Here is a 25,014-nt window from a genome sequence, read left to right on the forward strand (position 1 = left end):
ATGGCACAGATTCAACAGGATGTTTGGTCCATATAGAGACGATATCATCTTGTTCTTCCGTTCCACTGCATCTCTGTGGAGGCCATGTGAGTACAAAGAAATCACTGTGATGTTCAGCAGTTGATTTTTACTTAATGACATGGCACATTATCCTACTGGAAGTAGCCATCAAATGTTTGGTACAATGTTGAAAAAGGTATGGGCAAAATTAGTAACAAGCTGGTTTGTGCTGAGAAAATATCCCCACCCCACTGCACCACCACCACTAGTCTGAACCAGCAGGGATGCAGCCACGTTTCATGCTGTTTAACCCCAAATTCTGACCCTGCTGTCTTTGGCAGGAGAAACTAAGATTCAGATGAGTCTCAGTGTCAAATGAGTAACTGAGACAAGAACACTTCAGGAAATCATTCCTACTGTCCTCTCTAAAACTGAAAAATGACTCTTCATTCAGTGTCAGGCACACAAAAGACCCCTTATTTTTGTATTATACCATCATGCAGTTGTTTTTCTTACATTTATAGTGTACATATTTTTTGTAATGCACTTTCTATCTATCTATCTATCTATCTATCTATCTATCTATCTATCTATCTATCTATCTATCTATCTATCTATCTATCTATCTATCTATCTATCTATCTATCTATCTATCTATCTATCTATCTATCTATCTATCTATCTATCTATCTATCTATCTATCTATCTATCTATCTATCTATCTGTCAGTTATATCAAAATGATGACACACAAGTTTAAATCAAAGGTTGCACTTTCTGCATTCTTGATGCACTGGGTTAGAAAATGCAATGTCTCACTTGTGAAAATGCAATGTAGGGTTGTTGTTTTTTTTATGAGAAACCTCGATACAGTAGAGGTGGGTGTTAAGAAGTGCAAAGTGCAGACACATTATTTGCTCAGGCCACTGCTTGAGTGCAGCAGCAAACATGCACACAAACAGAAAACAATGAAGCCTTTACCTCAAGCACGTGGGAGGCAGAAACTCACTCACCGAATGATCAGCTTAAGTGTTTACTCCAAACACACTGAGCTCAGTTATTGTGGCTGTACCACCGGATAGACCAAGTGTTCTCCTTTTGATCAAACTTTAGATGTGCTTGTTACTTCATCTGGATTTTAGATTGACAGTGTGCAAAATATTTTTGTTGTAGAGTTAACTTTAACTGATGCACTTTTGCAAAATGTATTATAACCAAAACCTGAAATTTATCATTTGAAACTGCATGTTTACAGTTAGGTCCACAAGGATCTGGACAATAAGACAACTTTTCTTTTATATACAGCACACCGACTTCAGAGACTCACTACCACAGACTGACAGTTATTCCACATCTGCAGTGGAACTTGTATTTGGTAGCTGTTTGCTTGAACTCTCATTATTCTGAGGTCAAAAGAGATGCTGATGCAGGTGAAGGAGTACTCAATGCTCACATTCACAAATGCCGCAAACAGTGCAGATGGATAAAGACCCAAAGCACTGCAAACTGCAAAAGCAACCCAAAGGTTTCTCAAGGCGATGAAAAAGTCAAATCAACCACCTAACCGGAACCCAAGAGAGCTGCTTATCAGTTAATAAATACACAAATAAGCACTAAGTGAAGGCGGCTGCAGGAAAGGCCTGCCAGAGCATCAAAGAGGAGGAAACAAAGCAACTGGTGATATCCATGGGCTCCAGACTTCAGGCGATCATTGAGGGTGGGGGGCGTGATGCTTAATATCTCAAATAAAAGATAAAGTCTGCAGTTCAGTCACATACTGATGGTTGATGGTCACATACTGGTTTCAGCAGATGGCATCACATCACCTCTATTGACTGCGCTTCGCTCATCTTTTAGAATTTATTTTAAGATCTTCTTATGATTGATTTGTATGATTTCATTATACTTGTTCATATGAGACTGCACTGTGCTGCGTTATCAGAAATGCAGACTCCCATATGTCACTTCAAAGCCTTAGATTTTCAGCTGGGGCCCTTCTGGGTTTCCAAAGAATGAGGCTTAAATTCAAATATGTCTGTGGATTTGCCATCAGGGTCCCTTGGCTTCGGAACAATCTGTATGAGTCGAATATGCAACCTAAGACACGCTGCTCCAGACCTGCGCGTCGCTCTGCTTTTCTTCAAACACCTCTCTGTATTTTGCTGCTTTCATTTCCTTGTGTGCTCTAACCAGTCTCACTGTCCCTGCTGATGAGAAGTGTGAACAGCGTGATGCTGTCAAGATAATATTTCATCTCAGTCATCTCGGGGTTAAGCAGAAGGGTGTTTACCAGACGCAGCGCTTCAGGTTCTACCAAAAGAATTTATTTTTGTCTCATCAGTCATTTGAGTGGTTTCCATTCAGCCTCCTACTCCAATCAGCCAATACAGGTAGCAAAAGCCTTGCAGGGCTGATGCCGTACGCCTGTTTGGGGCATCACTAAAAACGAAAGTCTTTTAGCACACTAAAAGACACTTTGCAATGTTTCGGTGTAGGTTTCAGTTTATTCTAAGGTGAAAAAGCATCCACGTCTGTGTATAACCTAAGATCACGCTTTATTACGTGGTCTTGACAGAAAAATAAAGTTGGCGTTATAGGTGATTTACTTGGGTAAGTCCCTGCAACGTGCTAAAATACTGCTTATTTTTACATGCCAAAGACTCCACGACCTACTGTAACACAGACTAGAAGATAAAACAGTGCATTCTTTGAATACACAACTGTGTGTGGTGAGCGTCAACTTTAGTTACTAAAACCATAAAGAAAACCAGAATCTCAGGTAAACTTTTTATTTTATTTTAGAGGTGTTTTTACAGGATAAGAATTCAGAAATATTAGATTTTTTAAAAACAAAACAACACTCTGAAGACTTATTTTACACATCTCCCAGCATGCACCGCTGCCATCAAAATAAAGAGCAGTTTCTGTTCCTTCTGTGACACAGATCCAGTACAGTACATTCAGGAACTGAAGACAGTATTTACACACACATACACACACACAATAAAGTTGATAATTTTACATCCATTTACATCTTAAAAACTGCGTATTTCAATTAGAAACAGTTCAGCAGTATGTAATAAAGTAGCACGTGACAGGACGGTACATTTTGAAAGCTTGCTGGGTTTCAAAATGAACTTGCTCTTTCTCTGAGTAGCTGGTGAACAATAAACCAGAGAATACATTTTAACATATGATAAAGATGTATGAGAACTGAGTAAATCAAAGACATCAATAAGCTTTCAAAAAGAGAACTTCAGAGGCCATGCATGCAGTTATTGCACATAGTGTCAGATTGTTGTTGTCAGATTTGCATGATAGTGGCGAGCTGATGCAGCAGCTCATGGAAAAATCACCAGTGACCTTTGAATATACAGTACTGATAAGCTGAAAGGTCTATAACTGATCTATAAGCATGTATGGACGGTGTCCCTGAAACTTTTTCCTCCGTGTTGTGATAAATACCCCGATGCAAAAGAAGTCACTAAACCTGAAAGTCAAAAGTGAGCTTGTTAAGCTCTCACGCGATTATCAGCATGGGAGTGAAGATGAATTCTGGAGATGAGGTGAAGCGGAAAATGAAAGGTTTTCATGTTGGAAATGTCATCAAAGTGTAAAACCTTTCAGCCTGGGATTGCATGATGATGCATTCTCAGTCAAAACTTTCCACTCAAACAAAATAAAAGCCCCTAGTTTCTGTGTGCAGCCACTTATTGGGACCCATTTTAAAACTGACCTCTAGCAGCTGTTTGATTGTGCAAATTGCATCTGAAATTATCAACTTGGTAATTTAGAAATTTGAGCTTACTGGCATGTGTCACACTCTTCATCACACTAACCAAGTGGTTTTGGTTCTTAAATTATAGAAACAGCGAGTGAAAGTTTTGCATTATTTTCTTGCTGCATAACACCTTTATTATATGTTCTGCATCTACAAGAGTGTGCAAGTAAGTGCTGGGATTCTCATGAGCCACTACAATACAGTGACACCAACGGCACGTGCCAGCACGCGCTTCCTTCAACCAGACTCCAAGTGAACTCGGAGGTGTAATCACAGCCACATGTGGATTTAGGCATTTGTTTAAAGTGGAAACACTCCTATTTTTCCACTTACAAGGTCATTTATGGTTCTATAGCAGGGGCATCAAATATAAGGTCTGGGGTCCAGATTTGGCCTAGGAAAGACTCCAATATGGCCCACAGGACAGCTTTGGAAGATTTTGTAGTTTTAACTGAAAAGCTACAAAACTACAAAGTGTGAGTTTTGTAGCTTTTCCAACTGATAAATAGGAACTGACATTCATACCACACCAGAGTGATTAAGTGTAGATATTAGTAATTGATTCTAGTCTACATATTTATCATGTAGTTTCACTGGTGGGCTGTCTGTGGCCCATGATGTAAAATTAATTTGGCATCCCTGTTTTACAGGAACTAACAAAGGATACCGTGCTTTAGTTATTTCTGTCATTTGGGATACTTTTATAACTTAAGACAGTGTCAGCTGCAGAGTTTTGGTAACATATCCCGTTCAAACAGGTTTGGATATCCACATTTCCAAAGCTGTCTCTAAATTCATGTGCTTAGTTGGCAGGTTTTTAAAGATTTTTAAATATTAAAAGCATCAGAATTGTTCAGTGTAGTTTTTAGTCAACAGAAGTGAGGCTATTTCAGTGGTAGAACAACCTAAATTTGGTGCTCTACAGAGGGAGCAAAGTTTGTAGGGGTCACTACATCTCCTGTGTTATCACCTAGTGCATCAGTGTGGTTCACTGAAGCTATTAAACACAGTGAGACCCAGAGCAGTGATGTACAGTAGACTCTGGGTACACAGGAAGTGCTTGCTTTGTGTTTCTGGTCTGAAGAAAATCTAAAATCTAATTTATCGCCTGTTAAGTATTCCTTAGCGGCCGGATACCCCCGACACAAATTAACAGCAAAGAAAAATTGAAAGCTAACTGCGAGGCTGGGTTGTCACTGTAACTGTATTATGTTCTGGCTTGAGGTTTGCCGCAGCAGCATGCATCTCAATTTCGAGACCACCAAACACAAAGTGACACCTACATACACACTACCCATGCAGACTCTTCCTCTCCCAACTCTTTTGTTTGAGATATAGTGCAATAAGACATCCCTGTATAACAAAAGCAGGATTTTTAACACTTGCAAGAAATTTATATTTATATATATTTAGATTTATGTTATGTACACTAGTTGAACAGTGAGCTGTGCATCACATGTGTCTCTTTTCTGTGAGATAGCTGACGGCAGCATACTCTGTATCTCTTGGGTTGATCTCAACAATTGTCGGAGGTCTTTTGGGGAAGTCCAAGACGCTGTAGATCACCGAGGGTGCAGACACGCTGCTCAACGACGCCACTGATTCCTGCGAAGGCAACTCGAGTCAGGCTGAAGAATTTCCAGGCTTATTTTTTTCTCTAACAGCAGATCAAAATCTTTCTTACCTGCACTGTGGGAGTGGCGCTTTGCGGCCTTTCTTGTTGTTGCTGTTGTTTGTCTGCATGAGAAGAAAAGCAGGTGAAATGTTACAAAATAGGTGAAATCGGTCATGTATACTATATTTTGAGTTTTGCAGAAGAAGCATTCGTGGGACGTTCGAATAAAAAATTTCTTATCAAATTTATTGTTACAGCCCATCAACCACGTCAGTTTATCCCCGATTTACATATTTTCCATTGTCATACTTTTAAAAAAGTGTGAAAATAGTCAAATCTCAATATTAAAGACATAAATGCCGCATGTTTTGGAATTTTTTAGCTCATAGGAAGTAGGGAGTAGGAGTATGCCACAGCACCCAGGAGTATAAAGGAAATAACATCCAAGATAAGTTTCTGATTCATCAGATAAGGAAAAAAAACGTTAGACGTTCATAAAAATAAAGCAATTAACCGTCAAATACATCAAAAGCACGAATCCACGTCAAATACGTCGTAACCACATAGAGTGTTTGTGCTGTTGCGCAGGAGACCGGGTTTCGCTTTGCCGGTTTAGACTAAACACAAACTAAACATTATCATTGCAATGATAATGTTAATGTTCAGTTACTGAGCTCAATGATGAGATTGCATGTTTATTCCTGAGCTTTTTTCACGCTAATATCAGCATTTTGTTACCTTTACACAGAGTTACGATTGCTTTTTACTTACTTAATGCTAAGCTAGGCTTAGCATCACCTCCTGATCCTGCCTCTGGAAAAAGATATAAAAAAAGCTATCGATATTCTTACATAAATACCAATAATTAAACAAATTAGCGTTCAGATTAAGTGATAGCAAGCCAAAATTATGGACGACGAAAAATTTAATGCTTAACAATATTTTTTCAACGAATAATGATTATAATAAGCTGTGCTAAAGTAAAATGTTTTAATTTTGTTTTAGTTTAACTAAAGTTTGTGACTAAATGTTTTAGTCAAGCCTGACTTTTATAATATAGTTTTAGGTCTAAGCTTTTTGTAAGTTTATGCCGAACAAGTCACGTTGTCTTTATCCTCTAGCGGTGCAAATGCACCAGGACAAGTTGCCAAAGACAGAGAGCAGTTTCTCTTCAGCATCTGTCGGTTTTGTGCAAAACCTCTACTCGTGGACAGCGGCCGGGCCCAATTAGCACGGCACGATGCAGGAGTGCGCAGTCAGCAATTGCTTGCATTTGTATACATGTACGGGAACTCTTCTAGTGCGGTTTCTGAGGTCACGGGGGCTGTCAGATTATTTCAGCGTGGCAGCGTTCCTACTCAAAGTAGGCCAGAGGGGTTTGTCTTTGAAGTGAAAGCGCACTCGTATTAGTGAACAAATAATGCAAGCTCTTTCTTTCCACCCATCTCTCAGTGATAGTAGGCACAATTAGATTTACATGCACTGAAGGAGGACTTATTTTCAAAAGAGATGAATCATCGCATCTATCAGAAGGATGTGAAACTGCAATCTGGTTTGCATTTTTGAGCATCTAACCACACAACTGCAAATTTTTTCCACAGAATAACAAGTGTTTCCTTACCATTACTTTGTTTGCTTGAAAAACTAGAAAATACTACTGACTGTAGCCCCGCACACGCAATTTGGCTTCATACCCCTTTACTATTTATATGTGGAGAATATTGAATTAAAGGTTCCTGATGTGTTTTATTCCAACTCAGCTGACACTACGTTCAGACTACAGCATGGAAATGAAATAAAATCCTACGTCTCCAAAAAATAATAAAAGTTTTGGCCACACTCTGATAACAGACACAACACAACATATCAGTGAAAAGTGAAGGTAAAGATTGTTTTTGGACCGTATATTTGCTTACCTTTGGGTCTCACGAGACTACAGATCAACCATGGGAGTACTGTTGCTAACAGGACCACAGGTAAAACCGCGAAGATGATGATGATCTTATTGATGGAAAGGGAATTGGAACTTTCATTGAAAACTGTGGGTTTAGTCGACGGCGGTGGAGCTGTAGGAGTTAAAAGAAAGTCATGAAAATATGTGAGCTTCACTCATATTTTCGCACCACGTTTATGAAAAGAAATGAAACAAAAAATAAAAATGATTAAAGATACTGAATAAGTTTAGATCCCAATGGATCTATGCATATTTCCCCAGTACATATAGACTAATGCAGTATAATACATATTTATAACATACATCAGCAACAGAAATAAAGCATGGTAGGCAGTAAAATTACACACTTCGACTCTTTCTTATGGGCTGTAAGCTGACACTGTAAACCAATGAGAATGTGAAACAGTGATCAGTATTCAGTTTTTCTGTAATCAATAACAAATAACATACTGAATATGTGAATAGTAACCAAGCGGTTACAAAAGGCTCATTATTTTATCTATAATGGGACTGTACATCAGTCAATCTCATATCAGCTGCTTTACGCTCAAACATCTCAGCAGCTCCACGAATGACGCAAATTGCGATTCTGTGAGGATAAATGTAACTGACACTGCTGTTTGTGTCCCCCGTGAATGCACTGCAAACCCTTTGATGTGCCTGATTTTCAAGCAGGCTTCCTTGTCAGGTAGAGAGGTAAATTTGCTCAGTAGCCCAGTTCTGACCAAATATTTGCAAACATAATTTATATTTAACGCTAGAACATGTTGACACGCTAGATAGCTTTGATTGCCTACATTGTAAAGCTGGTTAATGTACGCCTGCTGGATAGCAAGATGCTAGCATGGTGACATCAGTATTTAGCATTTAGGTCAAAGCAACAGAGTGCTTTTTATTCAAACAGGCTAGGAAAGGAAGGCAGTATTATTGCCCTACTGCTCTGGTAAGTATCTACAGCAGATGGGACTGACTGAATGTCAGCTATCCTTTAAATGCCCAGCAATATGATCTGAGAACGAGGAGCTATTTTTGTTTGTTTATTTAAATATTTCTGTTCTAACTGAGCCTTTATCAACAATGTGGCAAAAACATAACCTGCAGGACTCTGTGACAATCATATTTAATTTGTTCTACTGTTTTAATAGTGTGTTAGTGACTTATTTTCATATGGGCTTTAAACTTTTCACTAACTGGTTAAGAACAACCTTGGATCCATGACACTTATACACACTATATGGTTTTTATATTTAATGCAGTCAATACTAGCAGACACAATTAATTAAAGTGATCATTTTAATTTGGAATAGTATTTTAAAAGATATTAGGAATGATGATGTCATTTATTACAGGATCTATAATAAAGAGGCAAACATTGAGGAAGTAAAGGTGGTGAGGAATTAGTGTATACTATATATGGCTGCTCTGTTTGTATGAATATAATGGAAACATACTTCACTTTAGTCTGCTCTTGATATTGCTCTACTGTGTGTTAAAGTCGTTTTCATTATGTGCAGCTTATAATCATAACAAATGTCCTTACCTGTACAGCTTATGTTCCTTTCTTCAACAGTCAGCTTCACTTCATTACTTTTTCTTAGGTTGCCCCCAAATAAACTGGCCCAGTAGGTGTTAGTGTGGTTTAGAGTGAGATTTATGATGTGGTAAAAGACAGAATTGTTTTGGGGGCAAATAACAAAGGAACCTTTCCCACTTTTAAAATCGTCAATCTTTTTCTCGCCTGTTATATAAATTCCAATTTGACTGTTTTCATTAATGCTAACATTAAATGTAAATTGAAGGGTGATGTTGCTGCCAAAGATCCCGATGACTTGTGCATGGCTGGGGTCTGTATGGAGACAGAAGAGCAGATTTGCATTATAAACACTGAGCTGTAGTGCTTCTTCACCTCACTGTGCAATACCTTTGTGCAATACTTTTGTAAATTGTCAATGGTGCAATAGACCTCAATACTTGAAATGTGCAATTCACTTGTATTTTTATTTTTATTCCTATCTATTCTATTTATCCCCTTCGTATAATTTACTTATATTCGTCTCTGTATTTATATGTGTGTGTGTGTGTGTGTGTGTGTGTGTGTGTGTGTGTGTGTGTGTATATATATATATATATATATATATATATAACATTCTGCAACTGTAACTTCTGTCGGTGCTGTGCTTTTGGAAACCGAATGTTATATATATATATATATATATATATATATATATATATATATATATATATATAACATTCTGTAACTGTAACTTCTGTCGGTGCTGTGCTTTTGGAAACCAAATTTCCCAGAGGAACCCACCCGAGGGATTAATAAAGTTCTATCTTATCTTATCTTATGATTAGTGGAGAAATTAGTTTGATGTTTTTAATGCTTTCTAATGCTTTTACTGTTATTCAATTTAAATTTAATAAATCCATAATGATGCATCAGTCTCCACTCATCAACACATGATCATACCCCGCTTTGTGATCCTATAGTATTTTAAACTGATGCTCTTCAGTATACAGTGTAAGCTGTGGGTAGCTGGAAGAAAGCAGTAGTGAAAACAGAATAGTCCATGTGACATATTCTGTGTTAGAGACATCAGTTGGTTTAATCCTCAAAAACCTAAAAGCCACAGAAGCAGCACAGGACGACTGATCCTCTCCACAAAGGAAACAGGCGGGTCACTTTTCCCTTCTGCTCACTACCTCAGTGCAAGTTCCACAGTTACTTTCCATCACTGACAGTAAAACTACAGGGTAGTGTTTAAACTAGGCTAAGCCGCCACAGTAAAATGCCAGCAGTGCTGGATCAGTCTACACAGCCATATAGCCACCAGCAACAGCACCAAGGCGAAGTTCAGACTGATTTACCTGATTTATCTAGCTGCCATCTGTGTCTAATGTTCAGTGTTAGCTCACATATAGAAATGAGATAAGTAACTTTTCTTAGATGTGTCATCTCCTCTGTTTGAAAGTCTCTCTTCTGTAGAAACTATGTGATTTGTTGATTAGAAACCTTTAAATAGCAAGTACTTATATTTAAACAGGAGTCTAGGTGTTTGGACACCTACTAAAAACAGTAACGGAAACAAATAAAGTTCAAATATATTCTATTATACACTATCCTTCTATTCTCTTCTGTTTATTAAGTTCAGAACGGCGGGGGGACTGGAGCTACTGCGTTGTCTTTTTCCAAATTAATCAGCCCAAATCAGCGTTTTCTATCTGTGTATCTATGTTATATATCTATTTTAAGTTAAGTTATTTTTCAAGTTTTTTCTCTAAACATGTGTGAAGCACCTGCGGATGTCTCCATAATGATTTGAGGGCTTGCATGTGGTATTAGTACGATCACTTGTTTTTGGCATCATAAAAGTGTGATTGCTATATTTGTTTAACATCATGAGCCAGGGTTAAATTCACAATGCCTCAGACTAACTTTAATTTGCTGCAATGCCTTTTTCACCTCAGACACAAGCACACAGTGTTTTATCCAGAATGTGTCAGTGTTTTCAACATTTTTGAAACACCCAGTTCCCTGTTTTAATATCGCTCGTCTGTGATAAAACTCTAACAGATACCGCAGCAAAACTTAGAACAAACCACTTGTGGAAACAGGGTTACCGACAAATAAAGTTGAGTCACAAAACCAGAGCTTTGTGGAACTCCCCAATTATGATTCAGTAATGGTAATTGAGTGGGGGAAACTGAGTTGTCGTTAGAGACCTACTACAACGAGTTACATACAAAATATTCAGTGCATTAACTAACTGTCAGAGGAATCAGGGAGCAATAAATGTAACAGACAGTCAAGTTCATCATGCGCTGCCAGGACACAAAACCTCTCACACGTCACGGAGTAAAACAGTTACGAATGAGACGGCTTACCGTTGAACACCATGTGAGCTGTGATGATAAAAACTAGCCCGAGAGGCTTCGTGATGGTGTTTTCACCCATGATGGAAGCGTTAGGCTGCTCGGAGGCCTCTTGCGACGGCACTTGGGCTTTGACCTTTCTGTGTGTGCGTTTTTTTCAGCTGCCCCTGTGATGTAAAGCCTAAACTCTACACTTCTACACAAGTGACAGCTTCTGTGCCTGCCTGGAGGAAACTGTAGACAGGAACTTACACCAACACCAATTTATCTAGCTTCAGTATCATAAGCGCCTCCCGTAACGGAAGACTTCAAAGGGGTTCATGGACATGTGGTGCAGACTGTGAGGAGGATGTCACTCACATGATGTGGGTAAAGTCAGGAAGAGTAAATAGTTTCCTTCATATTCTGGGGGAGAACATAGACTCTTACATCCTGTTTCTCTTAGAGGACAAATTAAAGTTTAAATTTAGAACACGGAAAAACAAACAGCACTCTTTTTTCACTTTTCATTACACATAAATGTATTTTTCTTGTTTTCTGCTGTTTTGCAACATTCATCTTGTATGAACAGGTTCAGGAGTGCTCAACACGACATCAAAAAACATCTGAACTTCTAAGAATTCCAGCAGCAACTTTTCTTCTAAGAAACAACACTCAGTATCCTGCATGTCCACAGACATCTGCAGATTAGAAGATAAATGCACATTTGCATGTTTCTCACCAACTACATGTATTCACGATTGAATAAACACAATGTTATTTCAAATAAAAGGAGCCATCGTTTTAGGTCCACGTGCATGCCAGCTTCCCTGTGCGTGACTGTGATTGTGAATTATCGCACATTACCACTAACAGACTGCAAAGAATGGCCTAATAAAACATATTTCAAGAAGCAAACAATAGTTTACAATAGTTCACCGTGAGCAGCTGGAGCTCAAACACCAACCGCTGTAACCACAGCTGTCTGCAGGTTTGATCTTTATTGAACACCAGACTTGTTTTTTTGAAAGTTCATCTGATTAGAGTGAATTTACCAAGAAGTGTCTGTGATTGAACGACCTGCCAGCTGTACACAGACACCAACTGCACATTTTTAAACGCTCATGTTAATGAATGTGCGTTGTTGAATAAAAATGACGATATAGAGACTGTTCCACCACTAACGAAACTTACTATAAAGTTGATGTTACACGATTAACTCGTATTAGTTTCCTCATTACTGTAGGTGTTAAAAATCTGGCCTTGATACATTACACACACACACACACACACACTGTAACACTTTAACCACAGAAGAGGAAGTTGGGGGCTTTGAAGTAACAATTTGAAGACTGCAAGGGGGGATTTTGTTTGTTGGATGTTTCAGTGGTTGATGGAGTTGGGCGTCGACTTGCAGCTCCTGTTCGCTCTTCATGTGGCATCTCCACAGGCAAAGACAGACCTTGTGGATTAGTCTCCAAGCTGATGACTCAGTTGTGAGGGGCGCAAATTTTAATGCATTTTCTGTCGGATAGCTGCAGCCCTTCGCCAAATCTCTTAATAGCTGAGTGTGTTTTGGAACGTAGCCATAAGCCTGTCCTTAAAAGAACTCAAGTGAGGTACATTTTTATTGCTTTTGATCCTTTTATTTATGGCCTACACACATAGTTTTTCAGTGCAGATGTGACTTGCGTGTGATGACTGTTGTTTTTCACCATTTCACAGGTGTGCATGTTTGTGTGTGTCTCTGTGTTAACCCTGCCACAGACTGGCAGCCTGTCTAGACTGCACCCTGCTTCTGTCCTATGGCAGCTGCTTTTTCTTTTTTAATAAAAAAAAAAACAACTTCCCAGACCTAATCTCAGAGTGAAATAAGGCAAACATTTGCTTTGTTCCTCATTTGCAATAAAAGTTTTTCAGTGGTTTGCTTTAAAAAAAAGGAGCATCGGCAAGACAATAGTATAATGTGATAAGGGGCAGTTTGACATGGAAGTATCATTTCCATAAAATCACTGTGTGTATTTTTACAAGTACAATAGGCTAACACACTGGAGCCCCTAGTGGTGATAACTGTTCATTAAAAACCTAAAAATAAATACAATTCTACCTGCGACAGAGCGTAACGCTCCTGTAGAGAGTTTTACTTCGTGGTAAAGTTGTCCTGTATCTGCTTAGTGGTGGATTTTTACATTAAGATTATGCAAAAACCTTTATTCTCCAATTGTACTGCAGTGAACTGTACTGTTCACATTTCTTTTCATTTGCATAAAATTCTGTTTGTTAGGTTTAAATATCACCACATACTTCTGTTGGAGATGCTCCATCACTAGTGGGAAACTGAACTCACCCTTCATTGCTTTCTGCTGGAAAAAACAAATTTACATATGTAAATATATCACTGTTATAGGTGCATATTACTGAAATAACTCTTCTCTTAGGCATTTAGGAAGCTTAGATGCCCCAAACCAACTCTAGTTCTATAGAGGAACTTATTCATTAATTTATTCATGCAGCAACTTTCCAGCAAAAGTTTTCTATAAAATCCTGTACAACACAGACAAATGTATGTTTGTGGATAATTCAGGTCCAGTTTAATTTGGGTTTATTTATGTAGTGTTAAATCAAAACAATAGTCAACTGACAATGCTTTATACTGTAAGATAAAACCTTGAAGCATTCTGGAGAAAGACGTGCTGCAGTGCTGTATGATCATGTGGGGAATGAATGAGGTGAGTGGAGAAGTCCTCAGTGCATCATGTTGTCATGAAACTAGATAAAATCTAGTTTACGTATGATTGTTTTGCTGAAGGAGTTTGCTGATTTGACTCTTATATCAATCATCTCCATCAGGGGTCAGTGAGAGCAATCACAACAACGACTTCCAGCCCCAAAGAGAGCGTGCAATACTGACTACAGTTGCAGACACTAATGTAGTTATTTCACCCTCATTATTGCATTTATGCGCCATCTTGTGGACTCAATAGTCCCTACAAAATTTGCTTGACACGTGATAACCCACTGCTCTTTCTCCCCCGCTCCTCACATACACTTTCACAGAAACACTCAAGACACACACCTCGCCAATCCCCTGTGGTATTACTTCCTGCATCACAGCATTTTGAAAATGTTTCCTCTTACACCACATCATGTCCTGTTACACGCCTCTGTTGCTGTCACCCAGCAATAGGAATGCAAGTTTATTTGTTTATATTGCATGGCCTCAATTACGGTAATGGTACATTTTAACATATCATTAGTGTGTTCAAATTGACTTGCAGTGCACTAAACCATGGCTCACTTTGTATCTGCAGTGTTTGAGGGGCTTTGTAATAGAGTCAGTGAGGAAATAAATGAAGACCTCAGGTTTTGCTGGAGCCTTTATTAGGTCATCATGGGAATCCTCTTCAGATAACTGAGTCCAAGTCTGGCCACAATAAGACATTTACTCCTGTGGAAGCTCTGATTTTCCAATCAAATGTATGAGGGTAAACACTAACCACCTGTTTCAGTTCTATATTTTGAGAAACAGGTTGCTTGTTGTCCCTGCTTCATGCCTTTGTTATTCTTTGATCCACAAGAAATGTCTGCATAATGTATTTAACCAAATAATATTTGCATTAATCATCTTATTTAAGCTATTTTTGTTTTTGTTTCGTGCAGTTAAACAGCCCCGTCTTCTTTGCTCCTCCCATGCAGTTTTGCTGACTGAAGCAAAGCCTTGCCTCACGTTTCACTGGTTCGGGTGCACAGCGAGTCCTCGCTCTTGTTAGTGAAGCCTTCGATATATGTGGGTGAGATTCTGGATGAGAGCTACAACAAAAAGCCTCAGTGGGGGTCTGTGGAAAGATGTGCTCGTATGTGTTTGAAGAAACAGCCGTATTCGCTTTAATATTAACAAATAATGCCCTTGAAAGTTTACTGCATCGCTCCGCATGTGTGTGAATGACATAAGAATATGTATTAAGAGGCACCTTGCAATCATTTACGGCATTAATTTTGCTAAGCTGAATCTCACACAGCAGTGATGGGAGGAGGCGCACAGAATGGAAGAGCAGGAAAGCCCTCATCTCCATGGTAACTGACTCTGATGGAAACTGACTCTGTTATTAAACGCTGCTTTAACAAAACAATTACCAAGCAATCGAGAACGGGAACCCCACCACCACCACTACACGCACGCCACAGGCTCTCCAAAGTGTCAACAATGGTACATTTACACCTTTCCACACAATAGCTCCAAAACCCACCAACATCCACCTTTCTAGTTTGGATTTGCATCATCCATACGCCACATTTAAAGTCCCTTGCAGGGCTTGAAGATGATGTCACAGACCATGCACAAAGCTAAATAGGTGAAATAATAAACCCATCATTTTTTGAGTCATTTTGGGAGATAGGAGGTAATCTGTTGATTTATGACTGGAGAGATGTTTGTTTTTAAATTGAGCTGCTGGATATTTGATTTCTGCTTGGGGATAAATACATTATCTATCGATCTATCTATGAAGAGTCATTATCAAGGTGTGGGAGATTTACAGGTGAGTGCTTTCCTTGCTTTTTGCTATCCCACAAGCGAACTACTGCCTGAATCCGTGAGCTTCCTGAGCTGTAGTGAGCTCATCTCGTTGATTTGCTGCAGTTTTACTGTTACTGAACACTGCTGGCCAAACACCAAACAGTAGACACACACTGTTACAAACAAAATGAACGATGAACTGAACGATACCTCAATTTACCAAAAAAATATACAACATAATTTCTTGTTTTCTTCAAAAAAAATAAAAATAAAAAGGCCAAACATCAAACAAATCAACCAGAATCACTATGAACTGCAAAGTTTCAAAAACACGTGCATGCTTGTCTTATGGTAATCGAACAGTAAACAGGTAGCACGCTGCTCAGTCTAACAGGTTTTGTGTGGAAATGTGAGTGATGATGGTGGAGCTGGTGTGGATTGGACTCTGATTTTGATGGCATCACTGATGGAGCTTAGGTGTGACCAGTTGAAGCAGCTAAACCTCCACCTTTAGATGTTCTTACTGGACGGCACTTCGTACATCCACCTACAGCAGCAGGAGAATCGATTTTTAAGCACACACTAGCACACAAACACTACCCGTGGTCAATGGCGTGTCCAGCGGGGTGGCCTGGGGGGGCACAGGCCACCCCCCAAACCAGACTGGCCACCCCAGGTGCCACCCCAAAGGCAAAACAATAAAATTCAATCAAATATCAAATGTCCGATTATGTTTTCACGGTGACGCTCAGATATCCGAGTGTAAGTGAATGCAGCATCGCTTCTGCGCTATGCGCATCACGTTAGCAAAGGTAGGAGAGCCAAGCGCGAAAGACGGCACTGCAGGAAACAATTTTTCGGTGAAAGAAAATGAGGACAGAATAAATGTCCCGGTAAGTAATATCAAGTTTGTTGAGTTTAGTAAACTTCGGTGAAATTAGAATACCAAGGAAAAAAATAACACTTAAAGAATTATTGCAGCTGTGGAATATTTCAGACAGTATGCTACTGAGGGCAGCTAACATAAGAGTTATGAGTTATAAGATATAATCTAAGTCGTAACATTGCTGTATGGAGCTGCAAATTTGGTTGCAGGTTAACATAGCTGGACTGGCCATCGGGCATATCCCCAGTGACTTATTTTTTATTTTTTTTGTAATGGCATGAACAATGAGAGGTGGTGGATTGGCCAGATGCAGGTCGATGTGTAGCAATAACTCCGTTGCTTGGTGGTGGCTATGGCGGGGCTTCCACAGAGGCAACAGGTGGATGAGGGAAGGGGAGGCAGGAGGAGAGCCCCGAAGCAGCCGCCAGTCCGAGTGTCAGGTGAACTGAACTTCAGGTAAGAAGTTATGACCTGCAGTCTATCTGGGTCAGATATAAACCAAGTTTAGGTGGAGTTTATTTTCATGTTGCTGACTTTTTACTGTCAGTTGCAATAACTCATACTGCGTTCTAGCCAGCTTGGAGTTTTTATACAGCTGGGTGGGTGCTATGATGTTACTGATAGTGAACTTTATTTTATTCATAAGGTTAGTAGAGTTGCCAACGGCTCCTTAAAAAAATGGAATGGTCCCTCATTCAGAGAAAATATTACGCGTTTCGTATTGAGCTGAGAAGAGACGCGGTTTGTCCCGAACTTTAGCTAGAATGGAAAAAAGACACAAAGCTGGATTTATTCTGTCTTTATGCTGCACAGCTGCCTCTTCTCTCATTCTCTCCCCCTCCCTCTCCTGTTGCTACTTCAATCATGAAACTGATCAATGATCAGCTGATCGGCTTTTCTCTCTTGTTTGTTTATCGCCCACTTTGCGCCAGAAAGAGGAAACCAGCAGATATTGCGCTAAACAACAGCAGCACTTTTAAGCTTGATCAGCTGTTGTTAGAATGTATTTAATATTAATTTCTAGTATCAGCTGATGTTTGCTGGAGCCACAGCTGTAAAGCTGCTGGTCATGATGTCTGTTTAGATATGTGGTGAGAGGGAAACGTGAAGATGAAACCAGGAGATGTCCTTACTGAATCATCAGAGCTGAACAGGTGATGGAGAAACAGGTTTACCTTTTAGGTGACATGAATGAGTTGAAGTTATCAACTGTTTCTGAGAGACAAATAACACCAGGATCCTTTTTTATGTAGCTGACAGCTGGTAACTGTGCAGGGGCGGGTCTAGCAAAGTTTTGCCAGGGGGCCAGGTAGGGCATTAACAGGGAAAGGTGGGCACAAAGAAATACTTTTCTTTCTTATTCTCATTTAAAATACCTAGTTTTTATTAAATAATTATCTAAATCTTACAACCAAAGTTTTTATCTGACGTAAAATGTATAGAAATCATACATATACCAACAAGACTGTACATCACTGTCACAACAGCATTTGTTTTCATTCAAAGGCTTTATGGCTTTACTACCTGGTGGGTTGGTCTGTAGTAAAAATGCCCAATTTTTTTGTCCCAGTCCAGCCCTGCAGGTTAATACTGGCAGTGTCACCATGCCAGCTGACTGTATTTCATCATCAGCCAGTGTTGTTCTTTATCAATATTAGCAAAGTTTACCATAAGGCAGCATAGAAAGTATTTACTTGCTTTCAGGTTTTATTCAAATGTTAGTCTTTTCATTTGTTTCCCCACTTTTTTCCTGTTTCAAAATCAAACACCAGTTTGTGAGAAGATTATCTTCTTTTTTTAACAGGCAGATAAAGTTTTGCATTGGCATTGGCTAATTTGTCAATTGTTTGTTACAAATGTTCGTATTTTAATTTTCAAAAATGTTTTTGCCCAAAACATATGTGCACTATATGTCAGTAAAAATACTATGCAAATATTGATGTCCTTGAATGCTGAGTAAACACTGACAAAGCACTGATTGTATCTCTTGTACTTTATCAACGCAGTATCTAAAAACTTTGCACCGTAGTGGTTAAAATCTCATTCTAATAACAGTTAAAAGTGCATTTGGTTATTAGGTTTATAGGATTATTGAATTATGGTTAAGGGTTGGTAGAATTTTTTTTTTAAACATTATCTGCCAATTAAATCTGCCACCCTTCTCCAAATCTGTGCCCCTACCTGGCCCCCCCAACAAAAATTTTCTAGACACGCCACTGCCCGTGGTAGGATATTCTACCTTTAGTCAGGCTGTAAAACTACCCCTCCCTCCCCGCCCCCGCCTCCTCTCCACTTAAGCCCGCACGTGCGCGCATACCCGAGGAGCCAATTAGAGACGCTCAACACTGTGATTTATGTGGACGGTCTCGACGTGGCCACGTGCTCACAGAGCCAGTAGGCTATATCCCCTCTGTGTAAATGCGCCGTGTCTGTGAAAGTGAACATAAAAGCAGAGTGAAGCTGGCACCCCACCCACTTGAAACGTAAAGGCAAATAGGCGGATCGTAGTGATGGGTCGGTCGCGAACGAAATGGCTCTTAGAGCCGGCTCTTTGACGTGAACGACGCGACCCGGCTCCTTATTGCAAGCCGTCAGGTTTTTTTCTTTCTCTCACCCTCTCTCTCTCTCTCGCACTTTTTTTCCGCTTCACTCAGCACATGAGCCTTGTGCTTTACGCTGGGCAGAAGGGGGAGGGGCGGTAGTTACACCAGTATCACAGGAACAGAGCAGGAGGGAGAGAAAGAGAGCCAGGGACAACAAGTCAAATTAGAAAGGTATAGTAATCATCCACAACTATTTTCAGTTGCAGATGATAAAGGATTCAAAAAGTTTATTCATGCAGGTCCATATGACAGAGAATGTGCATGTTCTTTTTGTTATCATATTATAATTTATATTTAATTGTGTTGTGATTTGCAGTGTTTTGTGTTGTTTCACTTTAAATTTGTAAAAGGAAAAAGCTGAAAATTGAAATAGTTAAAAGTTGAAATGTGAATAGTTGGTTTTTGTATTATATGATTTATTTATTACATTTTATGTGGAGTGAATAAATAAAAGTATATTTACGGTGGCCCCTTTAGACAAAGCACGTACAAACTTCAAATTACGTACGAACCCTGTGGCACGTACAAACTCCAAAACACGTACAAACTCCAAAACACATAAAAAACACGTAAAAACATGTAAAAACTCCAAAACAGAACACAAAACTGGTCCAAAAACCTCTGATGTTCAGCTGGTTTTTTGTAAAAAGATAACAATGTTAGCCTTTTCTGCAGCTATGGGGCATATATGGTATCACTCTTGGCTGGAAGCAGTGCTTAATCAATGGAAAAAACACAAACTTTGTCCAAAACCTCTCATGTTTAACTGTTTTCCACTTTTTCTTTGGTCATTTTAGCCTTTTTGGCCAGGGTGAAGGGAGTATCTGCCATCAAACAAGAAGACAGCCGGATGTAGCTATGATGATGTTTGCTAGTTCACCTTACATGCATTAATGTAATAACGTGGTTAGCCTACTCAACGTAAATTACACACGAACAACATTAAGCTACTCACGCAGAGAAGAATGGCTGCTGCTGCCATCATCATCCGTCATCATTTCTGCTACACTGACAGGGCTAGGGGCCAGGACTCTCCTCTTCGGGGTTTTTGGGGGATATTGCTAACTCTGGGTCCGATAACAGGCAACCCACGCACAGTAGATGTGCTCGGTGTGAGGTCTCGCAGCAAGCTATCATACGGCGCATTTCTGGGCTTTTAAAAAAACGCTATGCGTCGCCAGCTGTTTCATCGGATTTGAGGTGTTACCTCCTTTGACAGTATCACAGTATCAGCTTAAAGCACTTGTTGCAGGCTGCTGAGTTTGCATATTTTGCTGTGAAGTACAGCCAGACTTTTGACCGCTTCGCCTTGGACATTTTTAATCTGTAGCTCTGCTCTAAAAGAACGCACGTACCCGGACCCGCCTACTATCCTCGGAAACGTAAAATTATTGGCTAGAAGTGTATCACAGCTCAGGAAAAAAAAGCACCAAAATAAAGCACCGAAATGTGCGCTGCTTTTCGGTCTGGTTACTACCGTTTATGTCAGAACCAGTGCCATCATGGCACCGGACACCGGTACCCATCCCGAATCGCTTGTGTCAGATCACACGCTGCACTGCCGTGCTGCGCCGTCTTTTCCGCTGACATTTGTGTTTGCGCGTGCGCAGTGTGACAAACTGCGGTGACACCCTCACGAAATCCTCACGACCAAGCGATTGATGATCGGGAGCTCGTCGTGAGGTGTTAATCGCGTCTCGTTACCCCACGTATACTACACGATGCACGACGCACGATGAAGGCCAAAATCGGGCCGATCGCCAAAACGGTCGCATGACTCAAAAATCGGCTCAAAATGGGCCAAAAATCGCAAAGTGTAAGCCCAGCATAAGGCTTCCGCTCCTCACATATCAATATGAACATAGGTTCATATTGATATTAAAAAGTTTCTGTGTAACCGAAACAAAGGCTGGTTGCTGTTAAACAGTGTTTCTGCCGTATTTATGCTCTTTGGCAGTAAGCTTTTGTTAGCCCCCTAGTGGTTGCTGCGCATAGCACGAAATGTGTTTGGATTTACTGTTTTTCTGTGCTTTTTGTGATGTTGTTTTACATTGTAGGAGCTACAATTGCTGATACCATCAGAAGATACCTGTTGAGTGTGTTTTATGTCTTCTGCAGGTACGTGAGCTTGTTAACAGTCATTTTGTCTGTACAGCACAAGCAAGTGAAAATGTAATGCGCTATTGTTAATTTGTCCACTAGAGGGAAATGTTTAGTCGGTGATACTTCTGTTATCCTGTTATTTTGTTTTATACGATTGTGAAATGTATTTTATTATTCATAAGATTTCTTTTTATATACAAATTCAGTGTGACAGACTGTAAAATGGGAGAAATTATTATTTTCCATCTTTTCTTTATTAAAAAGTTAATTGTAAGTCTGTAAACACAGTGCGCGTTTGCACTGTGAGGGAGCTACAATTGCTGATACCATCAGAAGACACCTGTTGAGTGTGTTTTATGTCTTCTGCAGGAATAAACTGTGAAAAGCCAACCTTTCTGAGCGTCTGTGATTTATGAAGAGCTGGAAGCGTTACAGCTACACAAGCCAGCAAGTACCAACGACCGGATTTGGTGTGTGGTAATAACAGGTAAATGAACATTTTTTAAATTATTATTTGACTATATATGAATGCTTGTGTATAAATACACAAACAATACACATATGCTTTCATGCTTTCAATTGTGTAATTTAAGTGATCTAGGTAGCTCCGTTTTGGAAGTTCAGTTCATGCTAGAAATGTGTTTTGGAGTTTGTACGTGCTTTGTCTCTAGGAGCCACCGCATATATTTATATATAAACATATATAAATAAAACCACTTTTTTTTTACATTAGTAATTCCTTTTGTGCATAATTTTATATTGTTGTTAATAATAAATTAATTAAAGCAACAAAACAACCTGAAGAGCCGGTTCGGAGCCGAAAGAGCCGGCTCTTTTTAGTGAGCCGAACCGAAAGAGCCAGTTCTCTAAAAAGAGCCTGAAATCCCATCACTAGAAACCCAGGGGTAGGTCTACACCCAGGGACAGAGAGGCTGTTCATTTACTGACAGAGGATCTTTGCCTAGTAGACATTTGGAGGTTAGTTAATCCTAGTTCAAGGGAATATACATTTTACTCCAATTGTCATAAAACATATTCGAGGATAGATTTCGCTTTAATATCAAAGTCTTTGGTCGATTCAGTTGTCGACTGTGAGATTGGTGCCATTGCCATTAGTGATCATGCCACGGTAGAGTTGCAAATTGATTTAAACACAGATAGAACAAAGAGGGGTCGCTGGAGGCTTAACACGATGTTGTTGCAGAACAAAAGTTTTAGTGAGGAGTTAACAAAGGATCTTAAAATTTTCTTTGAAATCAATATGGGTTCCACAGATAAAGTAGCCACAGTTTGGGAAGCGTCTAAAGCATATATAAGAGGAAAGATAATTGCATATGCAACAAAAGTTAAGAAAAGTGATCTAGAATGGGAAAAAACCTTAGATAAAGAAATACGAGAATTGGAGAAGGATTTAGCAAGACAATACTCAAATTATAAATACCAGACTATATGTAAATTAAAATACCAGCTGAATGACATTTATAACAAAAAGGCAGAATATGCCTTATTTAGGCTTAAAACAAAATTTTATGAAGGTGGCGAAAAGAATGGTAGACTATTGGCAAGGCAACTGAAGCAGCAAGATAATTTAAATAATATATGGCCTGCATTTGTATAGCGCTTTTCTAGTCCCTAAGGACCCCAAAGCGCTTCACACTACATTCAATCATTCACCCATTCACACACTGGCGATGGCAAGCTACATTGTAGCCACAGCTGCCCCAGTGCCGGACACTGGCGCCACCGGGCCCTCTGACCACCACCAGTAGGCAAACACGGGGTTAGTATCTTGCCCAAGGATATTTGGCTTGCAGCCAGGAGGCAGCCTGGGATCGAACCACCAACTTTCTGATTAGTGGCTGACCTGCTCTGCCACCTGAGCTACAGCCACCCACGATATCTATGATTAAGAAAGACAGCCAAGTGGTAACCTCATCAAAAGAAATAAATTCAATTTTCAAATCATTTTATTAATATTTGTATACCTCTGCTGGTGCACTTAATGAGGGGGAGGTGAAGACATTTTTTTCAGGTCTACAATTACCTACTCTTTCTGAGGAACAGAAAACAAGGCTGGATGCGCCTATAACTGAAGAAGAGGTCAGAGCTGCGATCTCATCAATGAAAAATGGGAAATCGCCAGGCTTGGATGGCTTCCCGATTGAGTATTATGGCCTGTATTTATATAGCGCCTTACTTTTATATTATACTATTATAAGAAATATATTGATATTTTAGCTCCAGTCTTGCATAAAGTTTACCTTGAGGCATTAGAAATAGGTTCCTTACCGAATACATTTAATGAGGCACTAATCTCCCTTATTCCTAAAAAGGATAGGGATCTATTGGACCCATCAAATTACCGGCCAGTAAGCCTTTTGGGCGTCGATTGCAAAATTTTGACGAAGGTTTTGGCCTTCTACCTGGATCAAATATTACCAGATATCATCAATGGTGATCAGGTTGGCTTTATTAAGAATAGGTCCTCAGGTGATAACATTAGAAGACTTCTTCATCTCATGCACAAAAGCAAATCTAGTCTAGCCCCGGTTGCGGCCTTCTCACTGGATGCTGAGAAGGCTTTTGATCGGGTAGAATGGGGCTTCCTTATGACAACCCTTGCAAGGTTCGGGTTTGGGCCTGGATTTTGTAATTGGGTCAAAACTGTATATGCAAGTCCAAGGGCAGCAGTTTTGACAAATGGATTGGTGTCAGAGTTTTTCCATCTCATTCGCGGGACCCGGCAAGGGTGTTCTTTGTCCCCGCTGCTTTTCACAATATTTCTGGAACCACTGGCCTTGGCTATTCGAGCTAACAGGGATGTCAGAGGTGTTCATGCAGGGGGTATGGAGCACAAGTTATTTCTATATGCTGATGACATCTTAGCAGTACTAACGGATCCCATGCAGTTTCTACCAGCGCTACTCACATGTGTTGAGTCATTTTCAAGGTTGTCAGGTTATAAGATAAACTGGTACAAATCGGAAGGCATGCCACTATCAGCATCATGTCATTCTAGATGACATTACTCCATTCAATTTTAAGTACTTACCTTCAGGTATGAAGTATTTAGGAATATTATTAAAACCCAAACTGGAGGATATTATGCTTTCAAATATGGAACCTCTCCTCCTAAAGATAAAAACAAATCTGGATAAATGGGGTAAATTGAATCTTACACTATGGGGTAAAATTAATGTGATTAAAATGATGGTGGCCCCACAGTTCAATTATGTTTCCATGATGTTACCTGTAAGAATTCCTTTACACATATTTAGTCAATTTGAGAAGTTAATTAAAGATTTTTTGTGGAATAACAAGAAGCCAAGAGTGAACATAAAGAAAATGTGGGCCTCTAAAGACATTGGGGGAATGGCCCTCCCAAATGTGAAGTTGTTTAATTTAGCTTTTGAAATGTCAAGACTGGCCAAGCACTGGACAGGTTCGGACTCTGAGCTGAGCTGGATGAAGATCGAACAGGAACTAGTGAGCCCTTTTACACCCTTGGATGTTCTCTCACAGGGCTCAGCAATTAATGGACAAGACTTTCATAATAACCCAGTGCTCGGGTATTCTAAAGCTGTCTGGGTAGAGGTGCACAAGATGTGTGGAGCATCTCATTTAAGACAACCTTATACCTCGCTATGGAACAACACCGCTGTACAGATTGGGCGAAAAACAGTGTTCTGGAAGTATGGCTTG

The 25,014-nt window shown here is 39.7% G+C and overlaps 1 protein-coding gene across 1 annotated transcript; it reads right to left on the bottom strand.

Moving 5' to 3' along the window:
• Positions 1-2,774: 2,774 nt before the first annotated feature.
• LOC113006964 (uncharacterized) lies at positions 2,775-11,441 on the bottom strand. Its single transcript, XM_080290005.1, has 5 exons — positions 11,238-11,441; positions 8,890-9,195; positions 7,312-7,461; positions 5,465-5,517; positions 2,775-5,385 (listed from the first exon to the last, which is right to left on the bottom strand). Exons 1-5 carry the CDS (start codon positions 11,305-11,307, stop codon positions 5,233-5,235), a joined length of 732 nt encoding a protein of 243 aa, XP_080146131.1. The 5' UTR covers positions 11,308-11,441; the 3' UTR covers positions 2,775-5,232.
• Between the last annotated feature and the right edge of the window lie 13,573 nt (positions 11,442-25,014).

This window comes from Astatotilapia calliptera, chromosome 15, assembly GCF_964374335.1.
Source record: "Astatotilapia calliptera chromosome 15, fAstCal68.1, whole genome shotgun sequence".
NCBI lineage: Eukaryota > Metazoa > Chordata > Actinopteri > Cichliformes > Cichlidae > Astatotilapia > Astatotilapia calliptera.